Genomic DNA, 21,316 nt, shown 5'->3' on the forward strand with positions numbered 1-21,316 from the left:
CAGTACAAAGAGGGGACCAGAGAGGGGAGAAGGGCAACGGGCAAGTCCGCAGCCCCCTCCCCTCACCGGTCAGCATGAGCAAGGATATTAACCATTTATCAATAACCTCCGTAAACAGCTAGGAGGTGACATTTAACATGAGTGTGGACCCTTCGAGAAAGAAAAATACCCTCCAACAGTGCGTTAACAGCAAGAATTTCTGGAGGAGGAAAAAAAAAAAAATGGGAGCAGGGATAACGATATCAATCAGATGGGTCCGTTACAGCAAGTCGGTTTTGGAGGGAGATGTAGTTGACTGGGATCTCCTCCCAGTGCCTCGAACCTCTTGCCATGGTTGCACGTTAGGAGCCCGCTTAGGGGGAGGAATATCTTGAAGAGGAAACTCCCAATCCGGAATGAACAATAGAGGTAAGCCTAGTGAGGTGCAGAACGGGGTGAGGCCTGCGTGGGAAGATAGGGTGTACCATTTCCCGGATGAACAGGCTTGGAGGTTAAAAGGAAAACCCCAACGGTAGCGGAGCTGACGTTTCCGCAGTTCGTCCGTCAGGGACTTCAGGGATTTCCGCTGCTGGAGTGTGTACCAAGAAAGATCTTGATAGAGGCTTATAGTGCAGCCATTGAAGTCGATACCATCAAGTTGCCTGGCTTTGAACATGATCTCCTCCTTCTGGGCGAAGTAATGGAGCCGGCAAATGACGTCGCAAGGCCGGTCAGTGGCGAGGCCCCTCGGTCTAAGGGCTCTGTCGAAAGTGATGACGTTATCCGAATTCTTTCCCAAGAGTTCGTTGAATATCTTGGATAGAGCGTCCACTAACCCAGATTGGGGAACTTCCTCTGGGAGACCACGGACTCGAATGTTATTCCGTCTGCCCCTGTTGTCAATATCCGTCATTCTGGACTGTAAAGCCCGGATTTCCTTGGACTGAGCAAGGACAGAGTCCCTCAGCTGGGACATACAGGAAGCGCTGGCTTCTTGGTCATCTTCCAGGGTTACCATGCGGTCAGACAGTTGTGAGATGTCGCCTTTGATGGAGGCGAGTTCGTTCCTAATAGTGTCTTGAAGGTCTTGCTTTGTGGGAAGGTACCCCATGAAGGTTAGAATTTCCCGGAGATCGCGACCACCAGCTGACGTAGGGTCAGCCATCTCATCTGCTGGGTTCGAGGTCGAGGAAGCAGAGGGGGAGGTCGGGGAGCGGGGGGAGGAACGGTTCTCCATCTGCGGGGAGGTCGTGGGATGAAGGAAAGGCCTCAGGTCCGCTTGGGACCTCGTGACTTTTCGAGGTTGGTTGTTTTTGCTCCGTCTAGAGGATTTCGAGGCACGTCGCATATTCCGGAAGGGGACAGTGAAGAGGATGTTTTGCAAGTAGTTCAAGATGTGTCAGGATCAGCAGAAAACATACAGCAACATGGCTCCTAAGGAGCGGTCATTCCCCCGTGGCCTGGTCTCAGATGGCCATCAGGTGGCCTCGGGTAGAGTAGTAGAGAACAAGAGTCCAGGGCAATGCATGGCGATGTTAGGCGCCAATCAGCAAGGAGGAGAAATCTAGAGGCTAAACGGTCTCTACGGACGTAGAGAGTATTGGTGAATGGTGAATGGAAGCGGGAGCAAGCTTCCTAATTATCTTTTCTCCGGGGTAGGGGGGGGTAATGTGACCCCAGTAGGACCCCCAATTTAGCACGGGGCAAGGGAGCAGGGTTCCCGTAAATCCGGACCGCACTGGTCAGAGTATAATGCTATCAGCGCCCGGAGTGGTAGCTTAAAACGATAAGATGGGTTTTTACCAGGGAGAAATCGTTTGGGCTGCTGCAGGAGTCGGGAGGCAGCAGGGAGAGTCCCCAGGTGTGCAGCACTGCTTTATATATTCAGGGAGGGTCAGTCCTCCAGCAGCAGTGGGATGCGCACCTCTGTGCAGGGATCGTGAGGGTGGGAGGAGGGGGGAGAGCGGTCTCTTCAGTTAGGACGGCGCGGCTGGGGATGTACCTCTGTGCGCCGCTGAACTCCGCCGCCGGGTCTCCGTCCACTTTCCCCTCAGCTGCCAGTGAGCAATATGGGCGCCGCAGCAACTCCGGAGCTCACAGCCTGGCTCCACGCGGGTCTCGGGTCGTCTCTTCACCGTGCGGCGGGGGCTGCAGCACCTTTCAGTCCACGCCCAAGGCAGGAGCAAGGTAGGCGCAGGGCCCAGGCTCAATAATGCAGCGTCCCGGGGGTCTCTTCTCACGGCGGGGGAACGAGGGTAAATCGAGGCCCCGGCTGCGGGGCAGTGAGTAGGCCGCAATCCGCAGGAGCCAGAAAACCGGCTCCCCGACTCTGCAGCCCAGCTCACCGCTATCCCCCCTCTGTAATGTGGCAGGACAGGGCTTTTGCAGTGGGCAATAGTTGTGAAAGGGATGTTTTATTGCTGTAATACCCCCAGATCCCTGGGAGCTCATGTATAGCACTGCCTGCCCGTTCAGCCTCCAGGCCACGCCCCTCGGCATCCAAACTTAACAAAATATTATTGGAACGGTCCTGAGTTGTTGAAGAATATAAAGCCGCTACCGCCAAGCGAACATTGCGAACCATGTTCCTGCCATGAGTGAAACCAGCTTGGTGAGATGTCAGCAGAGAAGGAAGGATGGTTTGCAAGCGAGTAGCTCTTACGTAGCTTTTATCTAGTAGATAAAAAGCAAAGAAGAGTTGCGGAATTACAGAGACATTAAAATGAGTGTAAAACGCTGTAGCCAGTGCTCCCAACGAAATATACTAGTCCGAGGCACAGAATAGCAGTGCGACCCACACATCTACTAGGCTTTTCACAACACATAACCACATATATGCCCACACATTATAGCAGCCTATGCCTCACACAGGAGAAAAGGGCAGCGACGGTTGCCATAGTGCATGTTTGAGTTACCATGGTGACCTCATAACTTGTATTTGTCTAGTTCTGTAGCAGAATAACTCAGTCTGCTCCATTATGGGACAAACAAATTCCTACAGATGTTCCTGTTTAACTCTTACCGTTCCTACTAGCGGGTACAGAAATCCAGCCCCAACACTGGCTCTTATGTCACGGATGGGCAGAACAAAACCTTTTGGGGCACCTTTCAGCTCCGGGTTATGAGACAAAGACAGATGGGTCTTAGCCATGCAGATTGGTAGATTTGCAAACCCCTATAATGACAAAACAAAGAGTACAAGTTTAGTTGCTGAGCCTAATCTCAGGTACAAGTAGTATAATATAGATGGTGGGACATGCCAGAGATTGCATTCAATACTGTAGCGGTTTACTGATTTATGTACAAGCATGAAAGACCTGGCTACCACCTTGGTAGATACACAGTAGTATAATGTGCAGCGGATTGTTTTTGTTTATTTTATCATACTTTTTAAATTGAACAAAAACTAAAAAAAACACAACATCGGAAACATCAGAAATATCTCCCTTTTCTACAGATAAAATACTGTACGGAATGTTCTGCTTTTCACTTTTCAATGCCACTATGACTTTCCTGGCTTGGTTTCCAAGGTCGGCACTGATTGTCTATGATAGGGTTGTTTCTTTTATACCAGCAAATGCCACACTATAAAAAAAAAAAAGGGATTTTTTTTTTCTTCCCTATAAGGAAAAAGTGTTTTAAGTATGCAGGAAATTATGGGGGTCATTCCAAGTTGATCGCTAGCTGCCGTTGTTCGCTGCGCAGCGACCAGTGAAAAAAAACGGCTAATCTGCGCATGCACCGCAATGCGCACATGTGACGTACGGGTAAAAAGAGCATCGTGGTTTTGCACAGGTTCTAGCGAAGCTTTCAGTAGCACGGCCGACAGCAGGAAGATTGACATAAAGTGGGCGTTTCTGGGTGTCAACCAACCGTTTTCAGGGAGTGCTTAGAAAAACGCAGGCGTGTCGGGAAAAACACAGGTGTGGCTGGGCAGGTGTGCGACGTCAAAAGTCGTACATCCGTTGTTAGAATCAACGCACGCGAAGAGTAACTACAGGGCTGGTCTTGTTTTGCACAAAATGATTTTGCAGGCGCTCTGCTGCACAAGCGTTCGCACTTCTGCAAAGTGCAAATACACTCCCCGGTGGGCGGCGACAATGCGTTTGCACGGCTGCTAAAAGTAGCTAGCGAGCGATCAATTTGGACTGACCCCCTATATTAGGGTAACCCAGAGTGCTCCACGTCCCACCAGTTACCTGGAATGAAAACAACTAGGTAGACCTTGAGGTCCCAGTAGTTAAAATCTACATTTTCAGAGATATTAAAGGAACTTCATATACAGAAAATGACTAATTACAACAATTATTATTTATTAGGCGATAAAGCCTGAAGTCAGTTTGCACACGTAGCAGGTGAGAGAGAGGAGACTGCAGTAATTTGAGCTGCTGTGACTGTACTGGCCCAGCCTATGTGCTTCAATCCACTCAGTGTAACTATCACGCTGCGGAGTAAATGCATTTAAAGTCAATATGGGGGAGAAGTGGTATCAGCGCACGTTATGTGCACCGATACCGCTTTTCCCCCATGTATTACAGCAGCGGTGCTTGCTCAGTGACAGGGGCGCTGTGTGTATATATCGGCGCTGCTGTCTAAAAGATAGCACACCGATATGCGAGGGGCAATTTATGTATGGTCACTTCCGACGCCTGCAGCTATATTGCTATCGACAGCTGCAGGTGTCGAAGCCCACACACCACAGCCAGGAACAGTGCTGTCCCCAGCTGTGGCAGCTGCCGGCTACAGGTGAGATCTCGCGGATGGCCGGGGGGAGTGACAGCGACCGCTGGGACGTGCAGAGTAGACGCATGCGCTTTAAACACAGGAATGCCGGTAAGAGCTGCCGATACTGGGAGAGCGGACATCACAAGGATGATTTAACACCCTCCCAACATTGGCATGAGCAGGTGTCATCCATTTTGCCGACGTGTGGACGCGCTTAACCGTGATCCGGAGGTAAAGTGAGTCCACACATAACGGACAAAACAGGAACATTAATACATTTACCCCTACGGTATAGGTCGTGTATACATATTGGTTTATTTGGCGTTGTGTGAATATCATGGATGCGATAAACCACGTAACGCACCTGTTTCGTGTATAATTCAGCCTTTTTCTGAGCCTCTGGGAGAAGTTCAATGTCATCTGCCCCATATATTTTCTGGGCAATAATCCTGATCTTATCAGCAATAGGCAGCTAGACAGGAAAAGAAAAAAGAAAAATGTGATTTATTTTCTGAGAACCATCCTATTAAACGGCTTACAATAAACGGGGAATATGTAACAGCAAGGTCACCAGGCTCGTGTTACCTCCACGTTGTACAGTAACTTAAAGTCGCTGGGAGCCTGGGATGCAGTCTGTACTGCCTGCGCCAACGCCACAGCTCCCTTCCCTCCTTCTGCCCAGTGACTGCATTTCACAGCATCAAACGCTCCGGCCTCCTTAGCGAGACGACAGACCAGTTCCAGCTCACTCTGTGTGTCAGTTCTGTGGGTAATACGACGTTCGTAAGAAGCGCAGAAACACACAACATGTATGATTAGGATTATTAAATCAATTTATCAGATGCCGGGCTGTGACTTCAACCGCACAGGGATTTGTTTTAAGCATGTTCAAAGTCACAGATGAAGCACAGCGGAACTGGATGTAAAAAAAAAGCGTCACATATGAAATTAATCAACGCAGTCTCGGGAAGCAGTTTTGTTAAATCACATTGTGACTAAGACGCACATTACGGCAAAAAAGACGCTCGCCACAAGTTGTACGGGACCTGGCACGCTGAGAATAGCTGCTTGGCGAGACTGTGCCAATAGTGTATGAGGTCACATCCATGGATTATATATATATATATATTTATTTTAATCAGCACAGCCTCCTCATGCGTCTAGTCGCATTGCGTTATGATTTAGCATTTTCAGGAAAAAAAAAAAAAAAAAAGATGCGAGATGTTAGCAGAGCTGCACAGGACCTGGCCGCTCACTCACACCAGGCGCGTCACGCGCTGGATGGTGTATTGAGGCTAGTGGTGGCGCTGGTGACACTACTTGTGGATGTTTGTCATATTTCTCTATGAAGAGATAATCAGCATGCAAGTAATATACAGATTGATATACAGATAAAGCACACATCACACAATAAACTAAACCCTCAGTCCTGGGACACTGATAAGAAACTACAATGAATGGATTGGACCAAACTCCCAGAACTCCTTACTTGAAAGCATTAACTGCTACCACCACGGGGACACCAAACATAGTGGCATTCTGAATCTGTTTATTGAGGTTGCTGCAGCCTTTCTCCAACAACTCCAGGTTCTAAGAAATATGCAAATCAGATCAAGTGTTACCTATCAGTGTATTACATAAGCTGCATGACAGACAGATCGTCAAAAGCCAAGGGGGGGGGGGGGGGGGGGATGGGGGGATGACCATCATTTAACACTGGAGTGTACGTCAGTCAAATCTAGGAGTCAGCAGGATCTTGCAGACAGTCAGGGATGCTGTGACCCATTTTTTTTGGTATCTATAGCCCCCAATTATCAAGTCTTGGAGAGTGATAAATTGCACAGTGATAAAGAACCAACCAATCAGCTCCTAAATTCCATGTCACAGGCTGTGTTTGAAAAATGACAGTTAGGAGCTGATTGGTTGGTACTTTATCACCGTGCAATTTATCACTCTCCAAGGCTTGATAAATCTGGGCCTATATTTTTTTTAAAAGTAACCCTTATTCAAATTGTGGGGGTCTCTTCTTGGACTCAGGGGTAAATGTATTAATGGTCGTTATGAGGGGTACCCCCCCCCCCCCCCCCCATATGTATGATAGCAGTGCTGTGTGCCCAGTGACATTTTTTAGATAGCTTGCTGACACGCAGGCCAATGGCGCTGACTGTTACGACACCTGCAGTTATCGATTTTGACAGCAGCAGGTGTCAATGCTCTATCTCCACAGCAGGGACAGAGCGGTCCCTGGCTGTGCTGGGTGCCGGCTCCTGGCTACATGTGAGATCTCGCATGAGTAGCGGCATCCCACACATGCGCTGTGGAGCCGGCCGCACAGAGAGACACAGCGAGCACTAGGCTGTGGTCTGAGGCATGGATCGCTGGAAGACAAGATGACCACACATCATGTCGGAGTGGCTCCCCACTTTGCCTCGGTAAGAGACACGTGCCGCTACAATACATCCTCATCCCCCCCTCCAGTCCATTGCAGGGGTTGGGTACTAAATACCGACAGAAGACCGACAGCAGGGTCCCAATGGCCAGAATACCGACACATCCCAGTAAGTACCGTATATACTCGAGTATAAGTCGACCCGAATATAAGCCGAGGCACCTAATTCTACCACAAAAAAATGGAAAAAAATTACTGACTCGAGTATAAGCCTAGGGTGGGAAATGCACGATGCCAGGGGTTTTCATGCTCAGGGTGTCATGCTCGTTGCCAGGGGTTTCATGCGATAGGTGTTATGCTTGTTGCCAGGGGGTAATGCTTGTTGCTAGGGTTGTGCCCCCAGTGCCACATATACCCCCAGTGACAGATATCCCCCCACAGTGCCAGATAAAAACATGCCCCCGTTGCTTTGCCCCCAGTAGTTATGCCCCTTCTTTGCCCCCAGTAGTTGTGCCCCCTCTTTCATTGCCCCCGGTAGTTATGCCCTCTCTTTCTTTGCCCCCGGTAGTTGTGCCCCCTCTTTCATTGCCCCCAGTAGTTATGACCCCTCTTTCTTTGCCCCCAGTAGTTGTGCCCCCTTTCTTTGCCCCCAGTAGTTATGCCCCCTTTCTTTGCCCCCAGTAGTTGTGCCCCCTTTCTTTGCCCCCAGTAGTTGTGCCCCCTCTTTCATTGCCCCCAGTAGTTATGCCCTCTCTTTCTTTGCCCCCAGTAGTTGTACCCCCTCTTTCATTGCCCCCAGTAGTTATGACCCCTCTTTCTTTGCCCCCAGTAGTTGTGCCCCCTTTCTTTGCCCCCAGTAGTTGTGCCCCCTTTCTTTGCCCCCAGTAGTTGTGCCCCCTTTCTTTGCCCCCAGTAGTTGTGCCCCCTCTTTCTTTGCCCCCTGTTGCTGTGCCCCTGTCGCCGCTTACAAACACACACAAAAACAATACTTACAACTGCCCCGCTCCTGCTTCCCGACCACTTCTTCTGCTGCTGCGCTGCTCCGCTCCGCCTGGCCGCCGCTCCGTCTGGCTTCCCGGCACCCGATCATCTCTATGGGAGAGACGTCATGACGTCTCTCCCATAGCAGCGCCGCACAGACACTAGAGGTCAATAATGACCTCTAGTGTCTGTCCCTGGAGCTGGCTGCAGCGGACGCCCACACAGCCCACGGCGTCTGCTGCAGCCGTTGACTCGAGTATAAGCCCTACCGTTCCCCCTGCCTAACCCTAACTGCTCCCCCCAACAGCCTCACATTAACTGCCCCCCCCCCCCAGCAGCTTAACCTTAACCGCCCCCCCACCTGACCCTAACTGCTCCCCCCAGAAGCCTAACCTTAACCACTCCCCACCTGCTGCCAGCTCTAACCTCCCCCATACCTGCAGCCTAACCTTAACCACTCCCCACCTGCAGCCTGACCCTAACCTCCCCCACACCTGCAGCCTAACCTTAACCACTCCCCACCTGCAGCCTGACCCTAACCTCCCCCATACCTGCAGCCTAACCTTAACCACTCCCCACCTGCAGCCTGACCCTAACCTCCCCCACCCCTGCAGCCGGACCTTAACCACTCCCCACCTGCAGCCTGACCCTAACCTCCCCCACCCCTGCAGCCGGACCTTAACCACTCCCCACCTGCAGCCTGACCCTAACCTCCCCCACCCCTGCAGCCTGACCTTAACCACTCCCCACCTGCAGCCTGACCTTAACCACTTCTCACCTGCAGCCTGACCCTAACCTCCCCCATCCCTGCAGCCTAACCTTAACCACTCCCACCTACAGCCTGACCCTAACCTCCCCCACCCCTGCAGCCTGACCTTAACCACTCCCCACCTGCAGCCTGACCCTAACCCCCCCCATCCCTGCAGCCTAATCCTCCCCCCAGCAGCTTAACCTTAACTGCTCACCAGCAGCCGGAAACTGAGCAAGTGGACCGGAGTGCGTGGGGCTCAGTGGAATAATGTGAGGAGCATTACTTCTCAATAGCGGTAAAAATAAAATAGATTGGCCCTACACAAATGTTTCTAATAATAATCTTTAAAACGGAACCTGTTGTCTAAATCACAGTGAATGAGTACACAGCCTGTCAATCATTAATGCCCTCAGTGAGTCATGACGCACTTCACGTGAGCACTGCGCGCAGGCGACGGCTACACTGTAAGAAGGCAGAGGTGTATTATTCAAGCAGTTTGTTGCACATGGAAATATGTTCTTGGCACATTTCCTTCACACATCCAAAAGTGTCTCAAGGTGCTATAAATCATATAATCTTCAACAAGTCTCTTAAACTACAATATTATTAGAGAATAATTCAGAACGAGAGCCTGTAAATGGTCCAGTGTGTGTGTGCGACGTGCTAATCTTTGTTTGTGGTAAAGTCTGACTGCTATCACATTTCAGCTGTCTGTGAAGGACACGGATGAGACACAAACAACTGTTACAGAGGCTCCTTGTCGGGAGTGTATGGAGCTTTCTAGGTCCCGATAAACTTTATTCACGCATGTATACCATACCATGCAATGCAACAGCAATACACAAACACTTCGCACAAGGGAGACAATGCATGTGCTGAACCAACATTACAATGCAGTGTAGGTGTTTAGGTAATGATCTATGCTCGTTTCTGGACGCATCTGTAAAATAATCAAGGCTTTCCATACCGTAAACGCGGATAATGGGGCCGATTTGTATGTGGGAGCAAAGTAAAAAAAACAAAAGTAACTTTGCCTCTTGATAAAAGCATGTTGCTGTACTGCAGGTGGGGCAGATGCAACGTGTGCAGGGCGAGTTAGATGTGAGAGGGGCGGAGTTAAGTTAGAAGTGAGAGGGGCGAGTTAGAAGTGAGAGGGGCGAGTTAGAAGTGAGAGGGGCGAGTTAGAAGTGAGAGGGGCGAGTTAGAAGTGAGAGGGGCGAGTTAGAAGTGAGAGGGGCGAGTTAGAAGTGAGAGGGGCGAGTTAGAAGTGAGAGGGGCGAGTTAGAAGTGAGAGGGGCGAGGTAGAAGTGAGAGGGGCGAGTTAGATGTGAGAGGGGCGAGTTAGAAGTGAGAGGGGCGAGTTAGATGTGAGAGGGGCGAGTTAGATGTGAGAGGGGCGAAGCCAAACTGAAAACCAGATTGCAGTGTAAAAATTAAGCTGCCCAGCATTTGTGGGCTACATGCAAAACTAGCCAGTATCTACCCTGCATGCAAAAATAATAAAACATATTGCAGCCCTTGCATTGTAACATGGTTTGTCCAGGTGCACAATTACTTTCTTTTTTTGTTAAACTCCCAAGAACCAGTCCCAGGGGCAAATGTACTCAGCCATGGAGAGAAATAAAGTAGACAGAGATAAAGCACCAACCAATCAGCTGTCATTTTTCAAGCACAGCCTGTGACTTGGCAGATAGGAGCTGATTGGCTGGTACTTTATCTCTCTAAGGCTTAGTACATCTCCCCCATCCACCCAATGTGCAGATAAAGATTACTACAGAGCCTCGAGGTCCCCAAGTGCCTGCACTGGGCATTGGAAATGTTTGTGTATTTCACTCACACAGGATTACAGGCACACTAACCTGTAATAGTTTTATGGCCCACCAGGGGCAGTTTAACCTGTGTTCAGGTTCCGTGTGGGCCCCTCTTCTCTCCGGCAGCTGGCTTTGTGCCCGAGTTTACTGCATATGCGCTGGCCTCCGGGAACAAGGCTCAGGGACGTCTCTACTGCGCATGCGCAAATCACCAGGAAAATGGCCGCTTCGCCATTATAGATAATACACCACTGTGGCCCACACAGTGCTACAATTCTTACATTCCCAAGTAACGAACCTTGATAGAGGTGCAGCTTGCATAGAAGTGGGTGGCGCTCAGGGTTTATTCTGTCCTGATTTCTCACGTCTAACTGCTGGGAGTTACATACACTGGTGATTTTTATCTTAGAGCAGGTGAAGACCGCAAAGCCTATTATAGATCACTTTACACTTCACTCGGTCACACAAAACGAATATGATTATAGTTTGAGTGAAAGAAACCACAGCAGCTGGAATGCTTTTCAGTCAGGCTCCCTGAGCTGGTCTATTTATAAGCTGGGAATGGACCATAACCCATACAAAACATCTATTGTGCTTATAGTCTCACCTCCTCAGTATATTCCTTTGGTAAAGGCACCCCAGCAGTCACCTGGAGAGAGGGATGAAAGAATGTATTCATGTCAATTATATTCTGTATCTACCAGCAGTGTAGAGTCTACGGCTCACTGACAGCAAATCCGAAGGTTTACTTAACATCTCTCAATGAAATCTTGATTGTACACAATGATAACCATAATTACTGAACCCACTATGTAACAAATCAAAAAGATCAGTTTATATGTCTTAATATGAGAGGTTTGTGAATTTCTAAAGAGGCATCAATAATCACACTATTATGTATTAAAAAAGGAGCATCTTAAAATATAAGGTCAGCCTTCTAATAGCAAATGTAAGCTCTACAGTAATAAAAGTATTTCCACTAGAGCTATAGAAACATGTAACGCTCACCGTGGGACCTCCCCCGTGCATCTTTAATGCCCGCACTGTAGCTACCAGAACAACCACGTGAGGGCGCAAACCAGAGTATCTGCACTTGATATTGAAAAACTTTTCCATCCCAATATCTGCACCAAAGCCAGCCTCAGTCACTGCAAGACAATAGGACATATTGCTGGGGGTATGATTCCATAGGTAATGGTGTATTGGGCCTACAGCTAGCTGCTAGGAGCTACTTACCAACAAATCCTTCTGGGCCAACCAGTTTCAGTGCCATTTTATCAGCCAGGATAGAGGAATTACCATGAGCAATATTAGCGAAAGGTCCAGCATGAACAAACACTGGATTCCCCTGCGAAAGATAAGACAGCAACTATTAATATGGCAGCAACAGACCCAACAGGACAAACTGTAGACATAGCAACAGACCCAAACAGGACAAACTGTAGACATAGCAACAGACCCAACAGGACAGACTGTAGACATAGCAACAGACCCAACAAGACTGACTGTACACAGGTACATTGCTTACCTCCAATGTCTGCATCAGATTCGGTTTTATAGCATCCTTCATCAGGACTGCAAGCGCACCGCTGACACCCTGAGGGAAATAGACGCAGATCTATCTATGTACGGCATTATTTAATAGAAGGAATTAATTTTTCTTTATAATATGATTGGGATCTGCTATTGTGTATGAACCCCTGTCAAGATGTGTGAGAAAAACGCTATAGGCCTACAAAATGTCCTGTACTAGAGTATGACTAACACCTTCGGATGCTTTGTGTCCTGGCTTTTTGTGACAGCTATATAGATATGACTGTTCCTAAAGATCCTGCTTTGTACATGTGAGGTATCTGTAGCTGTATGTCTGCAACCTAACGCTAATACTCGCATCCCTCCCCCAACAGTCCTGCCTTGAGGCCAGTGTCCTGAGATAATGTTCTGCCCGCTACCTAGCGGTCCAGAGTCACAGAAAGAGGCGTGGAGCAGCCAACCAGAGGGACCAGCATAGAAGTTGGAGCGGACGACACACACACCACCAGAACAGGCGGCTCCAGGTGCCTCTGAGGGAACCTGTATGTATGCACTTGACACTAAAGCTGGGTGCACACTTAATGTTTGTACCCAGCTGATGGCACGGCCGATAGAACGATACATTGTGCGATATATCATTCTTTGCCATATTCCCCTGTATCTGGCTGTTGCCTGGACCATCCCGTTGTCAACCCGGCAAATGACCCATGGGAGTGCGCAGTAGCATTATACGATGTGCCCGATTTGTCAGTTCGATCTGCCGGATCGGGCAACATATCGCTAGTGTGTACACAGCTTTAGAGGTCAGTTACAGCAGGGTGCTGACAGCAGGCGGAACTCCATAAGAAATCAGTAGTCTATTCCCACCAAGTCCCAGTACCACCCAACGGCACAAGACGCAATATACAACATAGGCATTGCCCACATTGTCCATTACGCCAAATGGCAATCACTCCATCAGTTTGTACATTCTCAGAGAAATAAACGCTCTCTCTCTGCTCTTTAAAATGTGGTTGCAACAAATCCAAATCACCATAGCGTGCGCGTAGCATGACTGCTGTAACGGGTTGATGTTACGAACTTGCTGTAATTTATTCACACGCCACATTGTCTTACCAAGTCTTCAGTGGTGATAGGATTCCCTTGTTTACTTGTAGCCACAACCATTTTCCCCAGCCGTAATCTCATGTCATTTAGGCCATCAGTCAGAGCGAGGACAGCCATGATTTCACTCGCTACAGAGATGTCAAACTGGGCCTGCGTTATACACAGAAATATTACAGAACATTTTCAGTAAATCCCATTCAGAGAGGTGGTATCTCTAACTAGGTAGTGCTACGCTATCTGTAAGGATATTTATTCATTGGAAATACATTGTGTACATAAATATCAATAACAGCGCCTTCAACAGGTTAAATTAAGTTACTGCAGTTTTTAAAAAATAAAAAAAAGTTGTGCGACTATCCAAACTTTATCAGTATCCATGTATGCCTGCAGTTTTGTTTTTGTCTTGTTTTTTAAACATCATCTAACGATTGCACAAAGCAAATGGACTTTTACCCATTACTGGCACAAGTAATTTAGCAATAAACTCTGTGTGACTTTATTATTAAGTTATATGTAAGAGAACAAAATGACATATGGGGGGAATTCAAATTAGCCGCAAGCTTTACCCCACAGCCAACCGATCACACCACATGGGATATATATATATATATATATATATATATATATATATATATATATATATATATATATATATATATATATATATATTTATTATTTAGCCTTTTCTCCACGCAGTAAAACATCCAGGAATGCATGGAAACCCACAGATTACACATAATATGCAGAATATAATAAGATTTTACTTACCGATAAATCTATTTCTCGTAGTCCGTAGTGGATGCTGGGGACTCCGTCAGGACCATGGGGAATAGCGGGCTCCGCAGGAGACAGGGCACATCTAAAAAGCTCTTTAGGTCACATGGTGTGTACTGGCTCCTCCCCCTATGACCCTCCTCCAGGCTTCAGTTAGGTACTGTGCCCGGACGAGCGTACACAATAAGGAAGGATCTTGAATCCCGGGTAAGACTCATACCAGCCACACCAATCACACCGTACAACTTGTGATCTGAACCCAGTTAACAGTATGATAACAAAACGAAGTAGCCTCTAAGAAGATGGCTCACAACAATAGTAATAACCCGATTTTTTGTAACAATAACTATGTACAAACATTGCAGACAATCCGCACTTGGGATGGGCGCCCAGCATCCACTACGGACTACGAGAAATAGATTTATCGGTAAGTAAAATCTTATTTTCTCTAACGTCCTAGTGGATGCTGGGGACTCCGTCAGGACCATGGGGATTATACCAAAGCTCCCAAACGGGCGGGAGAGTGCGGATGACTCTGCAGCACCGAATGAGAGAACTCCAGGTCCTCTTTAGCCAGAGTATCAAATTTGTAAAATTTTACAAACGTGTTCTCCCCTGACCACGTAGCTGCTCGGCAAAGTTATAATGCCGAGCCTCCTCGGGCAGCCGCCCAGGATGATGCCACCTTCCTTGTGGAATGGGCATCTACATATTTCGACTGTGACAGGCCTGCCACAGAATGTGCAAGCTGAATTGTACTACAAATCCAGCGTGCAATAGACTGCTTAGAAGCAGAAACACCCAACTTGTTGGGTGCATACAATATAAACAGCAAGTCAGACTTTCTGACTCCAGCCGTCCTAACTATATATATATATATATATATATATATATATATATATATATATATATATATATATATATATATATATATATATATATATATATATATATATTTATCTTTAGGGCCCTGACAACGTCTAGTAACTTGGAGTCCTCCAAGTCCCCAGTAGCCGCAGGCACCACAATGGGTTGTTTCAGGTGAAAACGCTGACACCCCTTTAGGAAGAAACTGGAGACGAGTCCCAGTTCTGCCCTGTTCAAATGGAAAATTTTAATATGGGCTTTTGTAAGACAAAACCGCCCATTCTGACAATCGCCTGGCCGAGGCCAGGGCTAACAACATGGTCACTTTCCATGTGAGATATTGGTCAACAGCATGGTCACTTTCCATGTGAGATATTTCAAATCCACAGATTTGAGCGGTTCAAACCAATATGATTTTAAGGAATCCCAACACTATGTTGAGATCTCACGGTGCCCCTAGAGGCACAAAAAAACTGTATATGCAATACACCCTTTACAATCTGGACTTCAGGAACTGAAGTCAATTTTTTCTGGAAGAAAATCTACAGGGCCGAAATTTAAATCTTAATGAACCCCAATTTGAGGCTCAAAACACTCCTGTTTTCAGGAAGTGCAGAAATCGACCTAGTTGAATTTCCTTCGTGGAGCCTTCCTGGCCTTACCCACGCAACATATTTTCACCACATGTGGTGATGACGTTGTGCGGTCACCTCCTTCCTGGCTTTGACCAAGGTAGGTATGACCTCTTATGGAATGCCTTTTCCCTTCAGGATCCGGCATTCAACCGCCATGCCGTCACACGCAGCCGCGGTAAGTCTTGGAATATACATGGTACTTGCTGAAGCAAGTCCCTTCTTAGCTCCCCAGGCCCTTAGTCCTCTGTGAGCATCTCTTGAAGTTCCGGGTACCAAGTCCCTCTTGGCCAATCCGGAGCCACTAGTATAGTTCATACTCCTCTATGTCTTATAATTCTCAATACCTTGGTTATGAGAAACAGAGGAGGGAACACATACACTGACTGGTACACCCACGGTGTTACCAGAACATCCACAGCTATCGCCTGAAGGTCTCAAGACCTGGCGGAATACCTGTCCCGTTTTTTGTTCGAGCGGGACGCCATCATGTCCACCTTTGGTCTTTGCCAACGGTCCACAATCATGCTGAAAAACTTCCCTATGAAGTTTCCACTCTCCCGGGTGGAGGTCATGCCTGCTGAGGAAGTCTGCTTCCCAGTCGTCCACTCCCGGAAAGAACACTGCTGACAGTGCTATCACATGATTTTCCGCCTAGCGAAAAATCCTTGCAGTTTTGACACTGCCCTCCTGCTTCTTGTGCCGCCCTTTCTGTTTACGTGGGCGACTGCCGTGATGTTATCCCACTGGATCAATACCGGCTGACCTTGAAGCAGAGGTCTTGCTAAGTTTGGAGCATTATATATTTTCTCTAAGCTTATTTATGCGGAGAGAATTCTCCAGACTTAATCACACTTCCCTGGAAATTTTTTCCCTGTGTGACTGTTCCCCAGCCTCTCAGGCTGGCCTCCGTGGTCACCGGCATCCAATCCTGAATGCCGAATCTGCGGCCCTCTAGAAGATGCGCACTCTGTAATCACCACAGGAGAGACACCCTTGTCCTTGGATATAGGGTTATCCGCTGATGCATCTGAAGATGCGATCCGGACCATTTGTCCAGCAGATCCCATTGAAGAGTTCTTGCGGGAAATCTGCCGAATGGAATTGCTTCGTAATAAGCCACCATTTTTACCAGGACTCTTGTGCAATGATGCACTGACACATTTCCTGGTTTTAGGAGGATCCCGATTATCTCGGATAACTCCCTGGCTTTCTCCACTGGGAGAAACACGTTTTTCTGGACTGTGTCCAGAATCATCCCTAGGAACAGTAGACGTGTCGTCGGAAAAAGCTGCGATTTTGGAATATTTAGAATCCACTCGTGCTGTAGTAGCACTACTTAAGATAGTGCTACTCCGACCTCCAACTGTTCTCTGGACCTTGCCCTTATCAGGAAAGCGTCCATGTTTCTTTTAAGAAAATTCATCATTCCGGCCATTACCTTGGTAAAGACCCGGGGCGCCGTGGACAATCCAAACGGCAGCGTCTGAACTGATAGTGACAGTTCTGTACCAGGAACCTGAAGTACCCTTGGTGAGAAGGGCAAATTTGGACCTGTAGGTAAGCGTCCCTGATATCCAGTGACACCATATCGTCCCCTTCTTCCTGGTTCGCTATCACTGCTCCGAGTGACTCCATCTTGATTTGAACGCTTGTATGTAAGTGTTCAAATATTTCAGATCTCACCGAGCCGGTTGGCTTCAGTACCACAATATAGTGTGGAATACTACCCCCTTCTGTAAAAGGGGTACTTTGATTATCACCTGCTGGGAATACAGCCTGTGAATTGTGTGAGGGGAAGACGTCTCGAATTTCTAATGTACACCTGGGATACTACATGTAGGATCCCGGAGTTCCCTTGCGAGTGAGCCCACTGCGTGCTGAAACTCTTGAGATGACCCCCTACCGCACCTGAGTCCGCTTGTACGGCCCCAGCGTTATGCTGCGGACTTGGCAGAAGCTGTGAGGGGCTTCTGTTCCTGGGAATGGGCTGCTTGCTGCAGTCTTCTTCCCTTTCCTCTACCCCTGGGCAGATATGACTGGCCTTTGCCCGCCTGCCCGTATGGGGACGAAAGGACTGAGACTGAAAAGACTGTCCTTTCTTGCCGATATGTGACTCGGGGTAACAAAAGGTGGATTTTTCAGCTGTTGCCATGGCCACCAGGTCCAATGGACCGCCCCTTTATACGGCAATACTTCCATATGCCGTCTGTAATCTGCCTCACCTGACCACTGTCGTGTCTTCGTCTGGCAGATATGTACATCACATTTACTCTTGATGCCAGAATACAATATATGCCTCTGCGCATCACGCATATATAGAAATGCATCCTTAAAATGCTCTATAGTAAATAAAAACTTGTCCCTGTCAAGGGTATCCAAATTTTCAGTCAGGAAATCCGACCAAGCCCCCTCAGCGCTGCACATCCATGCTGAGGCGATTGCTGGTCGTAGTATAACACCAGTATGTGTGTATATACTGTTATGATATTTTCCAGCATCCTATCAGCTGGCTCCTTGAGGCGGCCGTATCTGGAGACGGTAACGCCATGTTTTTACAAGCGTGTGAGCGCCTTATCCACCCTAAGGTGTGTTTTCCAACTCGCCCTTACTTCTGGCGGGAAAGGGTATACCGCCCATAACTTTCTATCGGAGGAACCCCACGTATCATCACACACTTCATTTAATTTATCTGATTCAGGCAAAACTACAAGTAGTTTATTCCCACCCTACAAAATACCCTTATTTGTGGTACTTGTGGTATCAGAAATATGTAACACCTCCTTCATTGCCCTTAACATGTAACTTGTGGCCCTAAAGGAAAAATACGTTTGTTTCTTCACCGTCGACACTGGGGTCAGTGTCCGTGTCAGTGTCTGTCGACCGACTGAGGTAAATGGGCGTTTTTACAAGCCCCTGACGGTGTCTGAGACGCCTGGACCAATACTAATTTGTCCGCCGGCTGTCTCATGTCGTCAACCGGCTTGCAGGGTGTTGACATTATCACGTAATTCCATAAGTAAGCCATCCATTCCGGTGTCGACTCCCTAGAGAGTGACATCACTATTACAGGCAATTTGCTCCGTCTCCTCACCAACATTTTCCTCATACATGTCGACACACACGTACCGACCTACAGCACACACACAGGGAATGCTCTGATAGAGGACAGGACCCACTAGCCCTTTGGGGAGACAGAGGGAGAGTTTGCCAGCACACACCAAAATGCTATAATTATACAGGGACAACCTTTATATAAGTGTTCCTCCCTTATAGCATTTAATATATATTTATATCGCCAAATCATTGCCCCCCCTCTCTGTTTTAACCCTGTTTCTGTAGTGCAGTGCAGGGGAGAGCATGGGAGCCTTCCCCTCAGCCTTTCTGTGAGGGAAAATGGCGCTGTGTGCTGAGGAGAATAAGCTCCGCCCCTTTCTCGGCGGGCTTTTCCTCCCGGTTTTTTAATACTGGCCTGGGTTAAAATACATACATATAGCCTTAATGGCTATATGTGGTGTATTTCTTTTGCCAAATTAGGTATTTATATTGCTGCCCAGGGCGCCCCCAGCAGCGCCCTGCACCCTCCGTGACTGTGTCAGTGATCTGTGTGACAGCAATGGCGCACAGCTGCAGTGCTGTGCGCTACCTCTATGAAGACTGAGAAGCCTTCTGCCGCCTGTCACCGGACCTCCGTCTCCGCCGTCTTCAGCGTCTGTAAGGGGGATCGGCGGCGCGGCTCCGGGACGAACCCCAGGCTGACCTGTGTTCCGACTCCCTCTGGAGCTCAGTGTCCAGTAGCCTAAGACTTCAATCCTCCTGCACGCAGGTGAGTTGCAAGTCTCTCCCCTAAGTCCCACGTTGCAGTGATCCTGTCGCCAGCAGGAATCACTGATTAGTTTAAACCTAAAAAAGACTTTTCTAAACAGCTCTATAAGAGAGCCATCCAGGTTGCACCCTACTCGGCCGGGCACAGAAACCTAACTGAAGCCTGGAGGAGGGTCATAGGGGGAGGAGCCAGTACACACCATGTGACCTAAAGAGCTTTTTAGATGTGCCCTGTCTCCTGCGGAGCCCGCTATTCCCCATGGTCCTGACGGAGTCCCCAGCATCCACTAGGACGTTAGAGAAAATGGGTTTCCCTGTGCGCTAAATGCAGAAGGGAACATTTAAAGCAGATTTATCCTTGCAGCTCCTGTAAGGAACATGAAGAACTCCTGCCTCTGGGGATTAGCACGTGGGGTTCATGCAGCCAACTTAATTGGGCAGCACGATCAGTTAGCGGTGGGGTAAACCCTGCGGCTAACTGAATTCCCCCCACCAAACAGAGACCGTGCTTGTTCAGGTGCAGAGACATGGGTTCTCTGGACTATGTGGGAGATTTACTAAACCTTTTAATGAGAAGTGGAAATGTTGCCCACAGCAGTCAATTAGATTCTAGCTATAACTTATCCGGTATATTCTATAAGATTTCAGCTAGAAGCCGATTGGTTGCTATGGGAAACGCCTCCACTTTAATTCTCTGAAGGCGTGATAGATCTCCCCTATAACTTCTCAAAAACAAACCCTAATTGTACTCACTATCCAGATAAATGTACACCAGATGACCCTAGTTAGGTGCTGTCTACACTGCAGAAAATACATCACTGACAAATTACCGTTCGGGTAAAGCCCTTCTCTGTTGGGGATTGGCCAATTGTAATTTTCCGTAGGAATCGATCGTTTGTGTCCATTACTAGGAGGGAACAAAACATTAAATATCAGACAGAGATACACTCTTCACACCACATTCACATAATCAGATCTACGAATCATGTTAGCAAATCACCCCCGTGTTTCTTGTGAATTCTCTCTCATGCATGCAAAGTTCAACTAAAGTTAGAGCTACTTTTATAGAAAAACAAAATGATGTTTATTTCAGCTACAACAGCAATTGGTGCAGCTATACTAAGCCTTGGGTGGTGATAAAGTGGAGAGATAAACTACCAACCAAAGTGCTCCTGTAACATGGCAGTTAGGAACAGATTGGCTGGTACTTTATTTTTCTTCACTTTATCACTCGCCGAGCCTTAGTACATACTTCCCCTTAATGTTCTTCAAGCAAGAAAAAAATAAGATTTTAAACCTACCGGTAAATCTTTTTCTCCTAGTCCGTAGAGGATGCTGGGGACTCCGTAAGGACCATGGGGTATAGACAGCTCTGCAGGAGACATGGGCACTGTAAAGCTTTAGAATGGGTGTGCACTGGCTCCTCCCTCTATGCCCCTCCTCCAGACCTCAGTTAGGACTGTGCCCAGAGGAGACTGACAGTACGAGGAAAAGGATTTTGTTATCTAAGGGCGAGATACACACCAGCCCACACCATACACACCGTACAACGTGGTATACAATAACCAGTTAACAGTATGAACAAAACAGCATCAGCCATAGGCCGATCTCAACTGTAACTTAACCCTTACGTATGCAATAAATATATACAAGTCTTGCAGAATGTTTCCGCACTGGGACGGGCGCCCAGCATCCTCTACGGACTAGGAGAAAAAGATTTACCGGTAGGTTTAAAATCTTATTTTCTCTTACGTCCTAGAGGATGCTGGGGACTCCGTAAGGACCATAGGGTTTATAACAAAGCTCCAGAACGGGCGGGAGAGTGCGGATGACTCTGCAGCACCGACTGAGCAAACACGAGGTCCTCATCAGCCAGGGTATCAACTTGTAGCACTTTAGCAAAAGTGTTTGACCCCAACCAAGTAGCTGCTCGGCAAAGTTG

At 47.9% G+C, this 21,316-nt stretch overlaps 1 protein-coding gene across 2 annotated transcripts in view; it reads right to left on the reverse strand.

Annotated features, from left to right (window-relative positions):
- Positions 1-21,316, reverse strand: part of MTHFD1 (methylenetetrahydrofolate dehydrogenase, cyclohydrolase and formyltetrahydrofolate synthetase 1) — a 168,981-nt gene that overhangs the window by 34,947 nt on the left and 112,718 nt on the right. For both annotated transcript variants that reach the window (XM_063947235.1, XM_063947236.1), the window contains 10 exons: positions 20,205-20,281; positions 13,286-13,426; positions 12,165-12,233; positions 11,873-11,984; positions 11,645-11,784; positions 11,244-11,285; positions 6,194-6,294; positions 5,290-5,467; positions 5,069-5,176; positions 3,002-3,154 (listed from right to left, as the gene is read on the reverse strand). In XM_063947235.1, the coding sequence (XP_063803305.1) occupies positions 3,002-3,154; positions 5,069-5,176; positions 5,290-5,467; positions 6,194-6,294; positions 11,244-11,285; positions 11,645-11,784; positions 11,873-11,984; positions 12,165-12,233; positions 13,286-13,426; positions 20,205-20,281 (1,121 nt within the window). The remainder of the gene's footprint in view (positions 1-3,001; positions 3,155-5,068; positions 5,177-5,289; positions 5,468-6,193; positions 6,295-11,243; positions 11,286-11,644; positions 11,785-11,872; positions 11,985-12,164; positions 12,234-13,285; positions 13,427-20,204; positions 20,282-21,316) is intronic.

Source organism: Pseudophryne corroboree, chromosome 12, assembly GCF_028390025.1.
Source record: "Pseudophryne corroboree isolate aPseCor3 chromosome 12, aPseCor3.hap2, whole genome shotgun sequence".
Classification (NCBI taxonomy): domain Eukaryota; kingdom Metazoa; phylum Chordata; class Amphibia; order Anura; family Myobatrachidae; genus Pseudophryne; species Pseudophryne corroboree.